At 49.2% G+C, this 16851-nt stretch overlaps 1 protein-coding gene across 1 annotated transcript in view; it reads right to left on the reverse strand.

The window, feature by feature from the left end:
• Positions 1 to 16851, reverse strand: part of LOC118673559 (voltage-dependent R-type calcium channel subunit alpha-1E) — a 77366-nt gene that overhangs the window by 22331 nt on the left and 38184 nt on the right. The window contains exons 24-30 of the mRNA XM_036344540.1: positions 16006 to 16170; positions 14999 to 15109; positions 11451 to 11534; positions 10617 to 10742; positions 7319 to 7384; positions 3418 to 3509; positions 2723 to 2888 (exon numbers count right to left, since the gene is read on the reverse strand). Of these exons, the coding sequence (XP_036200433.1) occupies positions 2723 to 2888; positions 3418 to 3509; positions 7319 to 7384; positions 10617 to 10742; positions 11451 to 11534; positions 14999 to 15109; positions 16006 to 16170 (810 nt within the window). The remainder of the gene's footprint in view (positions 1 to 2722; positions 2889 to 3417; positions 3510 to 7318; positions 7385 to 10616; positions 10743 to 11450; positions 11535 to 14998; positions 15110 to 16005; positions 16171 to 16851) is intronic.

Genomic DNA, 16851 nt, shown 5'->3' on the forward strand with positions numbered 1-16851 from the left:
GCCTCAAGAGGATGAGGGACAGCCCTGGAGGTAAAGGAGCAGAAAGTCTGGAGTGCTAACCACTATGGAGCCACCATCATGAGTCTGCACTGCCTCCCTCCAGATTTGCTGGTGCTCGAGGGAAAGAAACATCCCTCTGGATTAAGCCACGGTTACTCAGTTGTCTCATGCAGTTGTGTCTGATCCTAGCAAGGCCTCTGTCTGCCTCTGAGACTGGAGCCACAGTGAATATATATGCAATGGCTGCGTGGGTTACAGAGGGTTTTCCACGTATCCACACATCTTTTACACTCCTTTCTTGGTACCCATTATTCATGGTAACAAACACTCTTAGGTATTTATTATTGCTTTACGTTTGCCTATAGTCTTGTATAATGGTGTGCACATTCACACCTATTCTTTGTTTTAATGCTTGCCCTATGTTTCCATGTGGCAGCTTTCATCGTATCAGCCCTTCCAGGACCCAGCGCTTCCCACACACACTGGCATCCTTGGCTCTAAGCGCACTGCCTGGCACATCCCGCCCACCCGTACATCCCTCCGGGTGACTGCGTGGGGCTGAGAAGCTGTGCGACTCGCCCAAGGTCACAAAGTCACTCTCCTGCGGGGCTGAGATTTGAAAGCGGATCCTCTCAGACTGAACACAGCATGAATTTAAAAATAACAGTAGCGTGAATTATGCAGCACCCTCCATCTCAAAATTCTACCAGAACCTTTATAGTCGCTAATGAATTTTCCAGTTATATCTCTGGTTTCTTTTAAATATTTATTATTAAACATTTACACCACGTAGGATAAAACTGTGATGTCTACATGTCCTTCTACAGGCCCCATTTCACCCCATCTAAGCGCTGAGACCCCTGTATGCTTTTCAGCCTTCGACGGCAGGGGATGGAGGGACAGCTTTACCCCAGTGCCTAACCTTTTAATAACACTCAGTACAAACGTGCTGACCATGTGAATGAATCAACTTATAAAACACTGGAGGCACAGAGAGAAAGGATTTACTGGGGGTTACAACAGATTCAACATGAAGTTCACTGCTCTATTCACCGAGCTCTACTCCACCCAGGAAACCGCCCACCTTTCCAGGGCATTGCTTTAGTTTTTGGTTCTGGTACAGCCAGGGCCTCACCTTTTAATGACCACTCAGTACAAATATTCTGAATATGTGAATGAATCAACTTTAAAACTCCAATATCATTCAAAATTGCTTTTCAGTTATTTTCATTAGACGTTCCACTTCCATATTCCTAAATGGGATACTGTTTTGTTTTTCTTTTTAAAATCTCCCGCAGGGAGTTTACTGCAACACATGCATCTGCTCACTAAATAACACTCTTATCAAGTCCTTTTCCCTCCCGTCCCACAGAAGCTACAGTAGCAGCAAAGCCCAGAACTCAATGTGGGCTACTACCATGGCAGTTAGTTCACTCTCTGTCCATCCTCTCCCAGTCCCCCTCGGTCTAGCTGCAAGCCACTTCCCCACACCTGAGAGATGGACAGGTGGCAAGTCCCCCGAGGATCATGTTAGAGGCAGAAATGGCTGGATGAGAGACAATTCATTCACTTTGGGATGTCCGGCCATGAAACTGCCCACTTGCCCAGGGAACTGCTTGAGCTTTTGATTCTTGTACAGTCAGTGGCATTAGCACCGAAGCTGGGCTAAGGGATGTCAGGGTGGCCACAAACACAGGACTGGCCGTCACTGATTTAGCAGGGGCACCTCAGTCATCATCCTGTTTATCCCCACTGGTCAGATTATGCAGCACAGAGATTTCTGGATGCAAGAATGAAGGGGCACTTGGGCCCCTCACTATTTTGTAAGCAGGTGTGCTCCACAGATATCACTCAATATTCACTAATACCTGAAGCGATTAGATCCTCTCATGTCAAGCTGGCCACTGTCACTAAACATCCATCTACCTATCTATCTAGCTATCTACCTATATATATAAAAGTCAAGCAACCAGAACAACTGTAATGACCAGAATGACCAGTCGCTATGACACACACTGCGGTGGCCAACTGGCTGGATCGGGGCCCCAGTGGCCCCCCAAATCTCCTGAGGCCCCTCCCCCCAGCCAACCTCCCCCCGATCGCCCCCCCCCCAATCAGGGGTGGGGCCAGCAGGCCAACCTCCTGCGGCACCCCCCTCCCCAGCTGGCCCAGCCTCGATCGGCCCCCATTGGGGCAAGCCAGCCGAACTCTACCTGTGCACTGGGCCTCTAGTCATGACGTAAGAGAATTGCATCCATTATACTGTAGATTGTCACCACTCTACTCTTATTAATGCTATCACCTTATATTTTCAAGGTACCTTTTCTCAAACAGTTCAAAGGTCTCCAGAGAGAGAGAGAGAAGATGTTCTTGGCCTCATTTATAAAACATCCGAGGTACAAAAGAGAAAGGATTTACTGTGGGTTACAACAGATTCGACATGAAGTTTACTGTTCAATTCACTGACCTCTATCCCACCCTCCAACCCTTCCCATAGCCATCCTTCCTGGGGAAGCAGCAAACATCTTTTCAACCATGGATAGCCCCCGACCCGGGAGTCCGATAAGCACCGTGGCCTCCAAGAGTTCTCTTGAGAAAACCCTGGCTCTCAGCGTGGGCTGGAGCGTGTGTGACCATCCACCGAAGGAAACATCTCCTGACTGTTTATCAAGGTTGGGAAGGGCTGGGCCACATTTCGGGTTAAGGGCACAAGGCTACTCACCAAGAAGGAGCAGAAGAAGATGAAGGAGACAAAGTAAACGTAGGCCAGATCGGTGCCGCAGCGTTCATTCTCGTTCTGCCCGGAGGGCGCCGTGGTGTCGGGCTCACAGCCTTTCTCCCCGAGGCACGACAGCATTATCTCCTGCCAGGCCTCGCCTGTGGCACTCCTGAGCCCAGAAGACATTTTGGTGATTAGTTGCAGGTCTGCATGTCCTGTCCTCTCCTTGGCCTTCTCTCCCAATTCACCCACCCCTTCCTCTTGCCGTAGGCCCAACAGCTTTGCCTAGTAACCGTGGCTCTCATGCTTTCCATGCAGAGATGGAGAGCGCCAATGAGTCTCTCTCGGGTTCTGCCACCTCATCCACTGCTTCCCTGTTTTTGGAAGAATCTCTGCTGATCGTGATGGGACTTCCTGGGACCCCACACACCCGGCCATCCAAGGTTTCAGGCCTTAGCTGGAATTTGACCTGCAAGAAACTGTCCTCGCCTTCCCCCTCTCAGAGTCCCAAAGGACAAGCTGAAGCTGCAATTTGCAAATTCACTACTGAGTTAGAGATGACCCCCTGCTGCCCCCACGCCACTGCCATCCCGCTAGGAGCGGAGCAAGGGCAGTGAAGAGGCACAGGCAGTGGAAGGGAAGACCAGCTCCGTCCCCTCGGTGGAGGGCTAGGCTACAATAGTTCCGCATCCAGGCACCTGAAGAGCAGCATGAGGGACCCAAAGAAACTCCGGAAGTTGTTGTGCCGGTTGATGTGACTCTCCTCATCCAACTTTATGTTTCCAAATACCTGGAGAGAAAAGAACAGAAGGCAATGAGCACGGCGGAGCTGTGAGAGGCACCCAGCGCATGGACATGACATGCAGGGCTGGCACATCCACACGCGTGGCTCCTCCTGATGGCCTTGCCCTGAAGCAGACAACTCACACCCAGACAGGCTGGTGGGCCCCGTGCCCAAACCCGATAAGCAGGAGGGAAAAGAAGACCGTAGAAGGCAAGATCTGGGAAATCTTCCACCTGTCTGTCGTTCCTCCCACACCTAATTTGGTCTTTTTATTTCCATGGCACCTGTCACCATGGCACTCACCGTGTGCCTGCCACAGACATCACCCCATCGCGGAGTCTCTGCCTGTCCGGGTAGTGCTGATGGGGGCATCCGGATCTGCAGGTGTGACTGTGGCTTGGGAAGATGCTGCCCTCAAGCGCACAAGCAGTTTAGGTCAGAGAGGGGCACTGCTGTCTTCCTTGGCTGTGTTCCTACCCAGAGAGTCCATCTGTCTGTAAACTACCGTCCCCGAGGATGGGCTCACACAAAGCAAGTCCAGGCCAGAGGGATGAAGAAAGCCAGGACAATGGGCGCTCGGAAGAGGAAGACGGCAACAGGTTTGGGCAGATCTGGCTACGGAGTGAGTTTACTAATCTGCCCTTGGTCGCTGGGCTTGGTCACTAGGCAAATTCACATGAAAAAAGAGGTTAAAATCCAGAGCACGTCATCTGCAGACACCGAATGAGGATGAGCTCTCCAACACACTGTGCCCTGAGCCACGGTCACCCAAGGTCTCTTCAGAGGAGAAGGTGCCCTTCCATAGGCACTTTCCTCCCCAGCTGCGCTTCCGACATCAGGGTCTGGTCTCGCAAATCACCGTTTGCACAACTGAAGGCTCACGGGTCGCTTTCCCAGCCATTTGGGACAAATTTCAGCCTGTATCTAACATCTTTCCATTTATCTAATAGCTGCTGAATGCAACATATTCCCCCCATAACAGCTTTCAGAATGTGCCATTGAGGAACAAGCTCTCCCCCCAGCTACTTTGCTCGGATAACTCCCACTGACACCTGCTTTGGGAATGTGTTCTCAACATTGCTTCTCAAAACCCAAATACTACTTGTCTCTCAGGGAGAATGGAGGGGGCAGGCCAGGCAGGACTGGGGAAGTGGGAAGGAGGAAGATGAGAAGGTAGAGAACCCCCAAACAGACAAATAGCAGCCCTGAAAAAATCCCGAACAATCCAATCTCATTCTGGATGCCCCAGGAGGAAGCTGTCAGGCCCCCTCGCCTGTGTTCGCATCTCCTTCTCTCTCCTCTCTCTCGTCCTCCTGGCTCAGAATCCACAGTTTATCCCTGATTCACCACATACACCGACCTTGTGTACTTTCTCCCTTCTCCAATCATGACCTGGTTAGAGGGCAGGCCAAGAATTTGCATGAGGTATGTGTATAAACTTATACTGAATGTTCTCCAAGAAAATTTTCAAGCCAAATCGTGTATTTATCGTGAAAGTGGCCTTTCAAATTGTTTCCACTTTATTTTTTTTGCTTTTCACTCAGTCCTTGTCACTAACCCAAATCTCGTATATCAAATGGGTACAGAGCAGAAAGAAGGGATGCTGAGACCATCAGAAACTGACTGAACATATAGGCTTATGTCCTTTCACTTGGACTCACAGAATTGTAGAACCAGGCAGGACCTGTGAAGCTGTGTATCCAACTCCTCTACGGGACTGCTGAGGGTGTTAAGCCCAGAGAGGTTTGGTCACTTGACCAAGTTTGCACAGCTGGCCAGCGGTGGAGCTGAGGCTGGAAGCCTCGCCTCTAAGGACCTGCAGCCCAGAGCGCTTTTCCATACCCAGCAAGTTACTCCTTCCTTCCATGTTCAGATTCCTCTGCAAACTCTCTTCTCCCAAGATGACTTTGAAAGTTCAGAGTAACAGTCCTTCCCATAGAGACATCTTGTTGCGTTTACCTCTCTAATGCTCTGTCTACTGTCCTTCTGCCTTTGTTTGTAAGGATCCCTTTGCTTTGTTATGACAATATGAGATGCAATCTTTCTAGTTAAGAGCTTTGCATCTCTCTCTTGCGTGTATGTACATACGTGTGCATGCATACACACACGAAGAGAGAGGGTAAGGACATACATTTAGCACAGTGCCTGCCACACTCAGGAAGTTGAGTAATGGTGAACACTACCGCATTATCACCATTTTCAGTAGTATTAATAACGAGTTAGTATGGGAGATGGTGTAATTCTAGTTTATTTTGTTTGAAAATGAAAAAGGCGGTAAGAACTATTTTTCAGCATAAGCCAAAAAGAATGTAATTTTATCAAGTTCCATTTGGCTGTTCAAGAAGATTTTAATTCGAGATCCAAATATTCGGAAGTTCCAAAGGACTTAATAGAAGTCTTCAAGGCAATCTTCAAGGTCGCTGGGAGTTAGCTTCTACCACGCCCCGGACTTCACCGTTAAACCCCTGCTGACGTGTCCTCCATGAAGAAGATCTCATTACTTCTCAGCCAAGTCTCACACTTTCTGACACTTGGCTTCTATCATATAAACTCTCCAGTAATGGGGTTAGAAGATGAATGAAATCCAAAAGCGCAGGCGCGAGAGAGGAGTAAAAGGAGAGAGCCTTTCAGAGGGGCTCCGGAGGGGGCTGCTGACTGGCAGGCCTGGGAGACGTGGCCAGCGGCTCCTGGTGGCAGGTGCTGTGGAGAGGACAGCGGGCACCGTCCAAAGGGGGCCAGCCTGCCTGACTGCAGGGGGCTGCCACTCGGCTGAAGTTCTGTGCTGGGGCTCAGTCTCCCCGCCTCCAAGTCAGAGAGTTAGCCTCCCCGAGACAAGCAGAGAGCCTGTGTCCCCAGCCGGGTAGGTCCATGGGCTGCTGCTGTGTGTTTTCGGCAGGAGCCCACACACCCTAAATGACAGTTGCCTGTGAGAGACCTTTGGGCCTCTTCCGCTCAACGGGCCTTTGGCAACTGTAGGGATATCCAGGGTGGGAACCTGAGCTCCACTTCCCAATTCCCAAACCGGGAAGGATGTGTAACCAGCCAGCTGCACGGCCCTTTGAGAACTAGCTGGAATGTGGCCCTTGGCTCTAGAGCAGTGGTTCTCATCCTTCTGGCCCTTTAAATACAGTTCCTCATGTTGTGACCCAACCATAAAATTATTTTCATTGCTACTTCCTAACTGTAATGTTGCTACTGTTCTGAATCGTAATGTAAATATCTGATATGCAGGATGGTCTTAGGCGACCCCTGTGAAAGGGTCGTTCGACCGCCAAAGGGGTCGCGACCCACAGGTTGAGAACGCTGGTCTAGGGTTTGGCATGCTGCCAAGAACCTGGCAAACTGTTCCCCGGGGTGAGTTTCAGGTTGTAAATCTCAGTCATTCAGGATTTTACTCAGCCATATTCTGTGTCACTGTATACAGGAGATCAGCCTTTGACCTTTAAGGCCTGGCTCCCATACCCGAGACCCTGAGCAGTGGATCAGCATGAGCCCTGCCCCCTCCTTAGTCTCCTGGGCACCCTCTGGCCAAGAACACAGGTGCCACCTTTGCTGTGGTTTTGTTGTTGGAATCCAGCTGCTGTAAGTCATCACTATGGTCTCACAAACTCAGATGAAGCCCCTGTAACAGACCACCCTGCCTACCTGGGCAACCTGAGTGGGGAAGCCTGCACCTGGGAAATTCCCAAGGTCACATGGCAACAAGACCTTGGGAGCGTGCCCCTTTAACGCAGCCCCAGTCCTGAGTGCTCAGTGACCCAGAGACAGTCTGGGCACCACCTCCCTGACTAGGCCCCGTGCGTGCCCCCACTCACCTGCATTCCAATGATGGCATAGATGAAGAACAGCATGGCAATCAAAAGGCAGACGTAGGGCAGGGCCTGGAAGGAAAGCAGAGATATGACCAGGAGTTCAAAGGCAGGCAGCTCCCAGGCTCAACGGCCGGCAGTCACTGGCAGTACAAGGAGTCTTGTCTGGAGGCTGACGTATGCAGACTCTCTGGGGCTGTGTCCCCTGGGCCTGTCCTGTTTCGGGGTGCCATACTTTGCAGATGTCCACATCCTCTGATAGAGATGGGAGCTGTTGGCCACAGGGAGGCTCAGAACTTACCTTCTGTCCAGAATATTCCCTCGCCTGGAGTGTGGCTGGGATCTCCAGGGAGAGCTGGGAAAATTCCTGGGCCTGGGGCTCATCCCACTTTGCACAACAGAATATTAATAATGTGGGCCATTGTGATGCAAATTACACAACCAGCATCCTGCCCTGGCTCCAATCCTAGTGTTACCCTTTCCCATTCCCCCACTCAATGCGAAGCCCATGAGAAGAATCTATAAACAAACTCAAATGCTGGGGTCTCGGTTGTTTGTCAGTTCCTAGAAGGCTCCTTCATCCTCTGAGAAAACATCTTTTCTCAAAGTTTTAGGTTCCTGATATTCCCATACGTGTCCTGTAAAATCCCCAAACGCCTTTTAGGTGTCAGCCACCACCAAGCCCTGTCCAAAATCAGGCGGCACAAAGTTCCACACCGGGCAAGCGAACTGCCGATGAGGGATGACATCTCAGTTACTGGGGTGAAGGGGGCCAGGGAAGGAAATGTAAGGCAGGAGACTGCCCTGGGTGGCTGGGCGCATGCGCACAGGGCAGTTGGGTTCGGGGGCCAGGGTGGGCACTGTAATTCTGCGGTGATCTCAGTGCTGACGTGCAAATCCCTCCTTTATCGTCCAGGAAGCTCCCCAAAAGGCGGCACAACTAACTGTGCGTCTCCACTCTATCTTGAGTGTGGACAGTGCAGATCCCAGGGGATCAATTCCAGGCTTTCAGCCGGCAGGAGCCGCAGGGCTCACCAACAGATCTCACCGCATGGAGAGCCCTGGGAGACTCTGATAATGTGAGTAAAGGGTAAAAGTTGGTGGGAGAACCCGCTCTCCAATGAGTGATGACTCCAGAGATCTGTGGGTTGCATTTCGAGGGGCCATGGGAGACTCCCTCTGCTCAAAGGAGAGAGTAGGAAGGCAGGTTGCTTGCCACCTTGGTGTGCTACCTTCTCCCAACTTCTATGTTCACCTCCTGCCCTTATTCTACCTTCTCTCCTCCAAGGGCTCCAGGCCCTAGTTCATCTCTCCCTTCCTACAGCTTTGGAGAGAGGACTGAAGATTCATTCTGATCTCTTCTTTATCACCTCATAAATGCCAACGCAGTAGTGCAGACCTGGGCTGAGCTCAGGGCTGGGAGGGTGGGGACAGGCAGTGCCATGCTGTTTTATATTGTGTGGCCCCTGCTGTGTATTTGCAGAGGCAGCCTTTGTTTGCCAACGTTGGGAAAACAACTTTTAAGCCTGTCCCAGGACTGTTCCAAAAAGGAATCACCTACCCGTCACAGTGTCACCTGTCTTCACCAGTCTGTGTATTCACCGAAATAAGCCAACCATTTGGCCATCAATTTTTGACAGGCCTTTTCTTTGCCCTACATGGTGATCACGATAATATGACAGGCTGACACATAGTTCTTAAGAGACTCAAGAACAAATGATAGCTTGTTGGGGTGGCTTCTAGAGAAAAAGGTTTAAGAGCATCTGGTTTCAAATTCTAAATCTGAATTCACCCGAGACTCGTAGTAAATTCTCACTAAGGTTTTAGATTTCCCCTCTGCCAGTTAGCTTTGGAAACGTGGTTTTCCAAAGGCCTCCGTGGGAGCTATCACATCAAACAGTTACTCTGGATACAGTAAGAATGTCAAAGGTTGCTCCGAGGAGCCTGAGTGAACGTCCTTACGACTGGCCTCACATCTCACACCTCAAGCCCGTGGGTCCTGGATGGAGAAGTGAATCAATGATGAGAGTGAAGGATGAGAAACTGAAAACTCTTTATCACAGCTTGGACTTAAAAGATAAGTGTGGGCAAAAGAGGGTTTATAGTTGCACTGTGACATCCTCTTGAGTTAATAAAGCTATTGTAAATAATCATAACCTGCATGTCTTTTTCCACACAAACAACTGTAAACCTAATTTTGCCCACCCCATATATAAATAATTAAAACAAAGAAGACAATTCTGTGATTTCTTATCTTTCAATCATTAAATAGCATCAAATTCATTTTTAAAACACAGTCATGGAAAAGCTTGTTTTTGTATAAGAGGAAAATAGTAGGCATTTGAGTAATATTTAGGCCCCCAGAACCTTAAAAATAACTAATTTTGGCCCCGGCTGGTTTGGCTCAGTGGATAGAGCGTCGGCCTGCAGGCTGAAAGGTCCCAGGTTTGATTCTAATCAAGGGTACATGCCCCGGCTGCGGGCCCGATCCCCAGTATGGGGTGTGCAGGGGGCACCCGATCAGTGATTCTCTCGCATCATTGATGTTTCTATCTCTCTCTCCCTCTATCTCCCTCTATCTTCTCTCTCTGAAATCAACAAAAATATATATTTTTAAAAAGCTTCCCTTTAAAAAACAACAACAGCTAATTATGGTATTTGCTAGAGCCTGAAGATATTTAAATAGGTTTGGGAACTTCTTTTACTGGAAGTCTCTGCCATTAAAGTGGGTCTCAGGTATTGGTATTCCACTTAATCACACATACACCTCTGTACGTTCCAAAGATGCTCCCCGTGCTACCCTTGCCAGGCATCCTGTCGGTATACAGGACACAGAGGCAATCGTGAGCACGCCACACACCCAGTGGCTCAGGAAACACGCTGATGAAGACGTGCTGGGACTCGTCTTGCTGTAAAAGAGACCTCAAGGAGTCCTGTTCTGTGAGATAAGGCCACTGTCACGTTCCTGAAAATGCAGAGGGTAAGTGACTACGGTGGCTGGCTCTATACATGGACAAGGTTTTGGAATGCCTCCTCAGATAAGCTCCCTGCCTCAGTGGACAGAAGAGATAATTGAGTTACAAAGTTGAGGTGTTTTTCTAGAATGAGATGCTATCCGGTCAGACATAAGCTGCCTGCTGTGCGGCCAAGCTGTACTGTGTGTATCTACTGCTCCTGACACCCCCCCGTTCCACCAGCATCAGAGGTGAAGGGACTTGTGTAATGACGCTGTGCTGCCTGGCTGTGCTGTCGGCCCTGACAGGGCCACCCCGACCCTCGGAGAGGAGGAGCGGGTGCCTCTCACCTTGAAGGACTGCACGAAGGTCCAGAGCAAAATCCGGATGGTGTAGCCCTGACGCAGAAGCTTGATGAGGCGGGCGGCGCGGAAGAGCTTCAGGAAGCTCATATTGAAGCCGCTGGTGTTCACCAGCTGGAGGACCGAAAGGAAACACAGAATTAGTGGCATTAGAGTCATTTAGAAAACAGGAGCACTAGTTAGTATTTACGTATTTACCCCTCATTCAGATAATAAAATTGGACATGGATTCTGTCTTTCGTGCTTAACCCATCTCTGGCTGATGGGCCAGTGAGGACCATCTCTCCCAGCCTCCCCAGGCCTGCCGTCTATTCCCAGGAAGAAGGTGGGGGTGGGGTGGGGGGGAAGTACCCTGGAGGGTGCCCTGTGTTAGACAGAAACAACCTGCTCATCTTCTGTAAGTGGTCCTAACTCTGCACTTAGATGCTCAACGAACTGATCTCCTCCAACATTCTAAGAGAGCTCCTATGAGCTCTCCAAGTCTTCTTTAGGATGAAAAGTTTAGGGAAACGATTTGGGTCTAACAACTTTGGGGGCAAAAATCCTAGACACCAGGTCTCTTCTGGTACTCTCTCTATCCATTCCACTCACTCCAGGAGATGTCTGCTATGTGAGTCACGCAAATGAAACAAGGCTTCCGGGAGATCCGGGGCCCTCCGATGTTGGCATTTTCTGGCTAGAGCTCAGGAGTGAGGAAGTGAACCCCCACTCAGAGGGCTACAGGTTTGGTTTGATGCGTTTAAAACAGACTGAACGTGCGGAGGGCTTTTTTAGATGCTACTTCAGGGTCAAGCTTAAAGACCAGCTCTACGAGCCATGCACCTTGCTGTCCGTCAGAACGATTTCTGTGATGCTGCCGATCACGGTGATGAAGTCGAAGATATTCCAGGTGTCTCGGAAATAGTTCTGCCAAGAGAATTCAGTGATGGGGGCATCAGAAAAAGGAGGGACAGAAAACCAGGAAGAAGAGAAAAACTGGGGGAAAGATAACTTTCATTACATAACTTTGTCACTTGGAATGGAAACTTGTTAATTTATGTACAAGTTCATCCTATCATTGGCTTCAGTTTCCTATTTCTCACCAGAAATGCTATGTCTCCTTTACTAATTTGGGAATTTCTCATTCAGGAAGCAGTCTCATCACTATTTGAAGACCTTGTTATTGAAGGTGTCACGGAAAAGCTCATATGTAAGGAAGAGATTTGTGGCCGAGAACATCATAAATCCCAGAAAAGAAAGATCATTGTCACCTACAAGACAATCAAATTATTTACAATATTATTTCAAGGATTTCTACAACTATAACTCTATCCATCTTGTATCACGTGACCCTATAAATATACAGTTCTGACTTTCCATTATTAATAAAAGCCACAGAGATGTCCTAAGTGACTAGAGATGAAAGATGTGCCAAAATCCCCTCTAACTCCATTGAGCCTTTCAGACCAATGGCTGATTTGCAATAGGATGATCAGACTTGGTTTCCCCTCTCTTCCTCTGCTCTGTTACTCCTTTCGAGGAGGTGTAATGAAATAAAGTACAAGGAAGCAGTAATAAAGTGAGTGGGTTGAAGGAGATGGAGGAGAGACAAAGAAAATCCACCAATCAGGTAACACTCTGCCTAAAAGTGGATTATGCGGCCGTTTCCAGGGCTCAGGTGAGCAAAGACCTTGGACTGTGTTCCTTAAAAGACACAGGACACACAGGTCTCCCAATGTCACCTGCTTGCCCACAGCTCTCTCATAGCACTATAGAAGCGCACCCCCTCCCATCCTTACGGCTGGCATCAGTGAGTCCTTGCTGTGTGCGCCAGATACTGGGCCAGGCCCTTGGCATTCATTCGATTCATCTATTCCTCCTATGGAGTCTACAGGTAGATAGTGATACCTATGTTCATTCAGCACTGAGTGGTAGGGTTGGTAAGAACAGTGGGGAGAGACAAAGATAGGGAAGGAGTGTGGGGAGATGAGCTACGTATAATGAACACCTACTCAGGACTGGAAGCCTTAGATGCCTTGGGCATACTGCCTAATTGGATACACACAACAAATATCTGAGGCTGCAAGGTAGCTATTGTTATCCTCATTTTATGAATGAGCAAAACGAGGCTTTTCCGATTCCCAAGTCCTATGTACCTGCCAGGCATACAGAGAAACTGGAGCACACAGCCTCATAATCACACTTTCCATGGCGAATACCTACTCCTTCATAACTGCAGCCGAGGTGAGTCTCCAAGTTCCTCCTATCCCCACCCTGGGGCAGCTGCCTAGTACTGGGATCTCGCCCCATAGAGCAGAGAGAATACAAAGCCGGGTCTCAGAGGACAGAAGACCTGGATTCCAGGCGAGGATGCTTTCCGACAGTATGGTAGAGCGCCCACAGTGTAGTCAGAATAGTACGTTACGGTGGACAGAGTGTGGGCTTCCCAGTCAGCCAGACCCGGGTCTGAATGCTGGCTCTGCCCTGTAGGATCCCTGGACAAAGCACTCGATCTGCCTGAGCCCTGGCCCACCCATAAGGAAGACCACTGCCCATCGGCTAGAGCTGCTATGAAGCTGAAATGAATAATATGTCAAGTATTTGGTACTTAATAGACAACCAGTATATGTTCATTCTCTCCCTCTTTTTCTTCCTTTTTTGTCCCCATTACACTTTCCAATTCTACTGCCTTTAATTGTGTAATCCTCAAAAGAACTACACAATTTTTCTGACCTCCCATTTCCTCATTTAAATGAACAACAATAATGCTAATGATGCTATCTGCCGTGGCTATTTCAGTCACTGAGAAGACCTGACACGGTGCATGTTAGGGTATTGAACACCTAGCCGTGGTCGGCAAACTGCGGCTCGCGAGCCACATGCAGCTCTTTGGCTCCTTGAGTGTGGCTCTTCCTAAGCCTTAGGAGTACCCTAATTAAGTTACTTACAATGTACCTACCTATATAGTTTAAGTTTAAAAAAATTGGCTCTCAAAAGAAATTTCAATCGTTGTACTGTTGATATTTGGCTCTGTTGACTAATGAGTTTGCCAACCCTGACCTAGAGCACTCTATCAACGTAAAGATGTGCCTGGAACTAGTGGTGCTTTTCATAGTGTGGAGAGGCCTCGAAACCTTGAATGACAAAGTCTGTATCCAGCATTTACCGTAATTAGACACGTAATTGGGGACTTAAGTCACAGGTGACACCAACGCCACATGCAAGTAATCAAGATGCACAGGGAGACCTCCCTCGTTGCGGTACCACTTCTCTATCACCCCGCTCACCCCGCACTCAGGGCTAGACTGTATTATCCAGGCATGTTTGTTGGTGGTGGTTTCTTTTCACTCTTTTATTTCTCCAAGTCTCAAGTCTCAAAACACTCAAAAGAAAGTGAGGCAAACAACAATGCGGCCACCTGCAATGGGTTTCCTTCCACTCTCCTCCCCAAGCCATCCAATTAATGACTTTTCAAAGGGCCTTAACAGAGCAAAGGCAACCCCACAATCAGCACTCGCAAGGGAAGTTTCCCTTCTTGCAGAGAAACCCGGACACACGTCTCGTTTGGAATGGAAGCTCACATGAAATCAGGGGGAAACAGCTGTCGAGTGGGTTTCCCTGCAGCCCACTGGTCTCCCTGTAAACGCTGAAGCAAGGGGGCAGGGGCTGAGAGGACTCTCTTGTCTACAGGACATTGAGGCACTGGGCTAGGTTCGCTTAACGCTCTGGAGAGCAGATGCAAGAATGTGCCGATTATAATGAGTAGTTGAAAAGTCAAAGGAGGACTCATACCAGAAAAACTCATCCCAACCCTTCCCAAACCCAGTTCCAGAATACACACACCTCTCTCTCCCGCCCACACACATACACACTTCAAAGGTCATTAGCTTTTATAAGCTTAATAAACATTTTTGTTGGCAGAAATTACTCTTCGTGTGACTAAGGGGAGGAGGCACATTAGGTAAAACCTATTATCAACTATGTTTGAGGCTAAGAGGGACAGCTATTTTCCCATTTGAGTTATAAAATTTTATGCCTTTTACAGTAAATGAGCACTCCAGGTTTATTAGTTCAGTCCTTGCTTTGCTCCCTAGCAACAGATAAATCGCTAAATCGCAGTGCTAGTGAGACCACTGACTGTCACCCCTCGACCACTCGGAATCGGACAGGACCAGAGCTGACGGCTGGATGAGTGTGGCGCTCTCCTATCCTTTGCCCTTTCTCCCAACCCACCATCGCCTTGTCTCCACGGCAGTTTACTGAGCAGCTAGTGGAAAGGAGCCCACCATCAGGTGGGTAGGTACACGAACCGTGTTTGAGTAGTGGCACCCACCCTCCTTCCCACAAAGGCCAGGGAGCCAAATGGGCTGAGGATACATGCCATCACGTACCAAGAAGCCAAACGCGATGATCTTCAGGACACATTCCAAGGAAAACACCATGGTGAAGGCGATATTCAGGTACTTCAGGGCCAGCTCATAAGTACAGGGCGCAGAGTAGTACTGCCAGGAAGAGAAAAGAGGAGAGAAAGAACCAACCCTTAAAGTGAGAGGGGTACTCTGTGTCCCCGAGGCTGGCCATCTCCCACCCCTGCCCTCGGGTGAGAGGCTCCCCACCGCTCACTTTCTGCTGAAGTGTGTTCCCAGGAGGCCCACGCGACCTCCATACGTAGCTCTATTCTTCCTCTCATACCCTTGATTGTGGACTGGACCCCTGGTAGCGGGGTGTGCGGGAGGCAGCCAATTGATGTTTCACTCACATCCACATTTCTCTCTCTCTCTCTTTCTCTCTCTCTCTCTCTCTCTCTCTCTCACCCCCCCCCCCACCCCCCACCATTCCTGGCATTCTGGCACATGGCGCAGGAGAGACTGACATGGAATTATGCAGAGAAGACTTACATATTCCATAGGGAAGATTTACATATTCCATAGGGAAGAACGAAATAAAACTGAGGGAAACACAGACCCTCCCCCAAGGCTACTTATTAGCAAAAGCCAGTCTTCTCAAGATGAAGGTGGGCAGGACAGAAACCTTTTCCAGAGTTAAAACTTGCCCATTTAGTATTAAACAAGGTCAAACCTCTCCCAACACTCCGTTAGAACCCTGTGATCACCTACATCTCCGCAAATTTCCACCCTTGTCTGAAGCTCATTGCCATCACAACCTCTGGTCTTGGGAACTACTGGGAAGCTGCTATGTTTCACTGTATTTTGCCCCAAAGACTCAGAGGCTGGGCTATTGATGGAGAGAAGATCAAAAAGAGAATCCACGACGGAAAAGTAGGTAAGGAACCTCACACTGGGAAGGTGGGGTGTCTTGGGTGAACACGCAATTGCTCCGTGAGGGAAGAGTCCCCGAGGTTCGCCTGCCCCAGTGCCTCCGGCCACCACCCTCTCACCTTCATCATCAGCACGATGGTGTTCAAGGCGATCATGGCCATGATGGTGTACTCAAAGGACGGAGACACCACGAAGTGCCAGACGCGGTACTGGAAGGTGTGCCTGTTCTGCGGCATGTAGCGGGTGAGCGGCTTGGCGCTGATGGCGAAGTCGATACACGCCCTCTGCAGGGAAGTCGTGATTGGTTATTGGCCCAAGCCCCAAGCCCCCAAGCCTTGCACATTCGTGGCTCTGTTAGGTGGCTAGAAGAAGAGGACAGCGTATAAAACGCAGGGTGGCACAAGCAGATGTAAAAATGGCAAGAGGGATTGTCTGGACAACACTGTAGGTGACGTGTCACCTTAAATGAATACACAGAACTGTGGGGCCCTGTCACATGGGGTAAGGACTTCATGGTTATTAATAATGTCCTTTTCACATGGCGTGTGGCGAAGATGCTTAGGCAGGAAGCCTTATCTGATGCCCTCAGTCAGAAGGCAAAATCTCTCTATGCGTTCCCATAGCACTTGATGCACTTCCCTTATAGTCCCAGTTTCTAGTTCAGTTCCATTATAAAACAACAAACCCTACAATCTACCAGAACTATGCTTGTTACTAGAAAAGCAGTTGTAAATGAGCCATATCCCCTTCCTTTAGAGCAAACATGCGTCGCAGAGCAACACAGCCAGGTGGCCAGGTGTCTTAATCACCCCCCACCGTACAGCACACTTCTGGACTCTGCACGGCATCTATAGGCCTTCCACAGAGCGGATGCTCAAAAAAGTTTACTTAACGACCGAGTAATTTCCCCACCTTCTCCCTATAAATATTAAGTTAAGGAAACTGCCTTCCTTCCCAACACTGCT

This window comes from Myotis myotis, unplaced genomic scaffold (assembly GCF_014108235.1).
Source record: "Myotis myotis isolate mMyoMyo1 unplaced genomic scaffold, mMyoMyo1.p scaffold_m19_p_18, whole genome shotgun sequence".
Lineage (NCBI taxonomy): Eukaryota > Metazoa > Chordata > Mammalia > Chiroptera > Vespertilionidae > Myotis > Myotis myotis.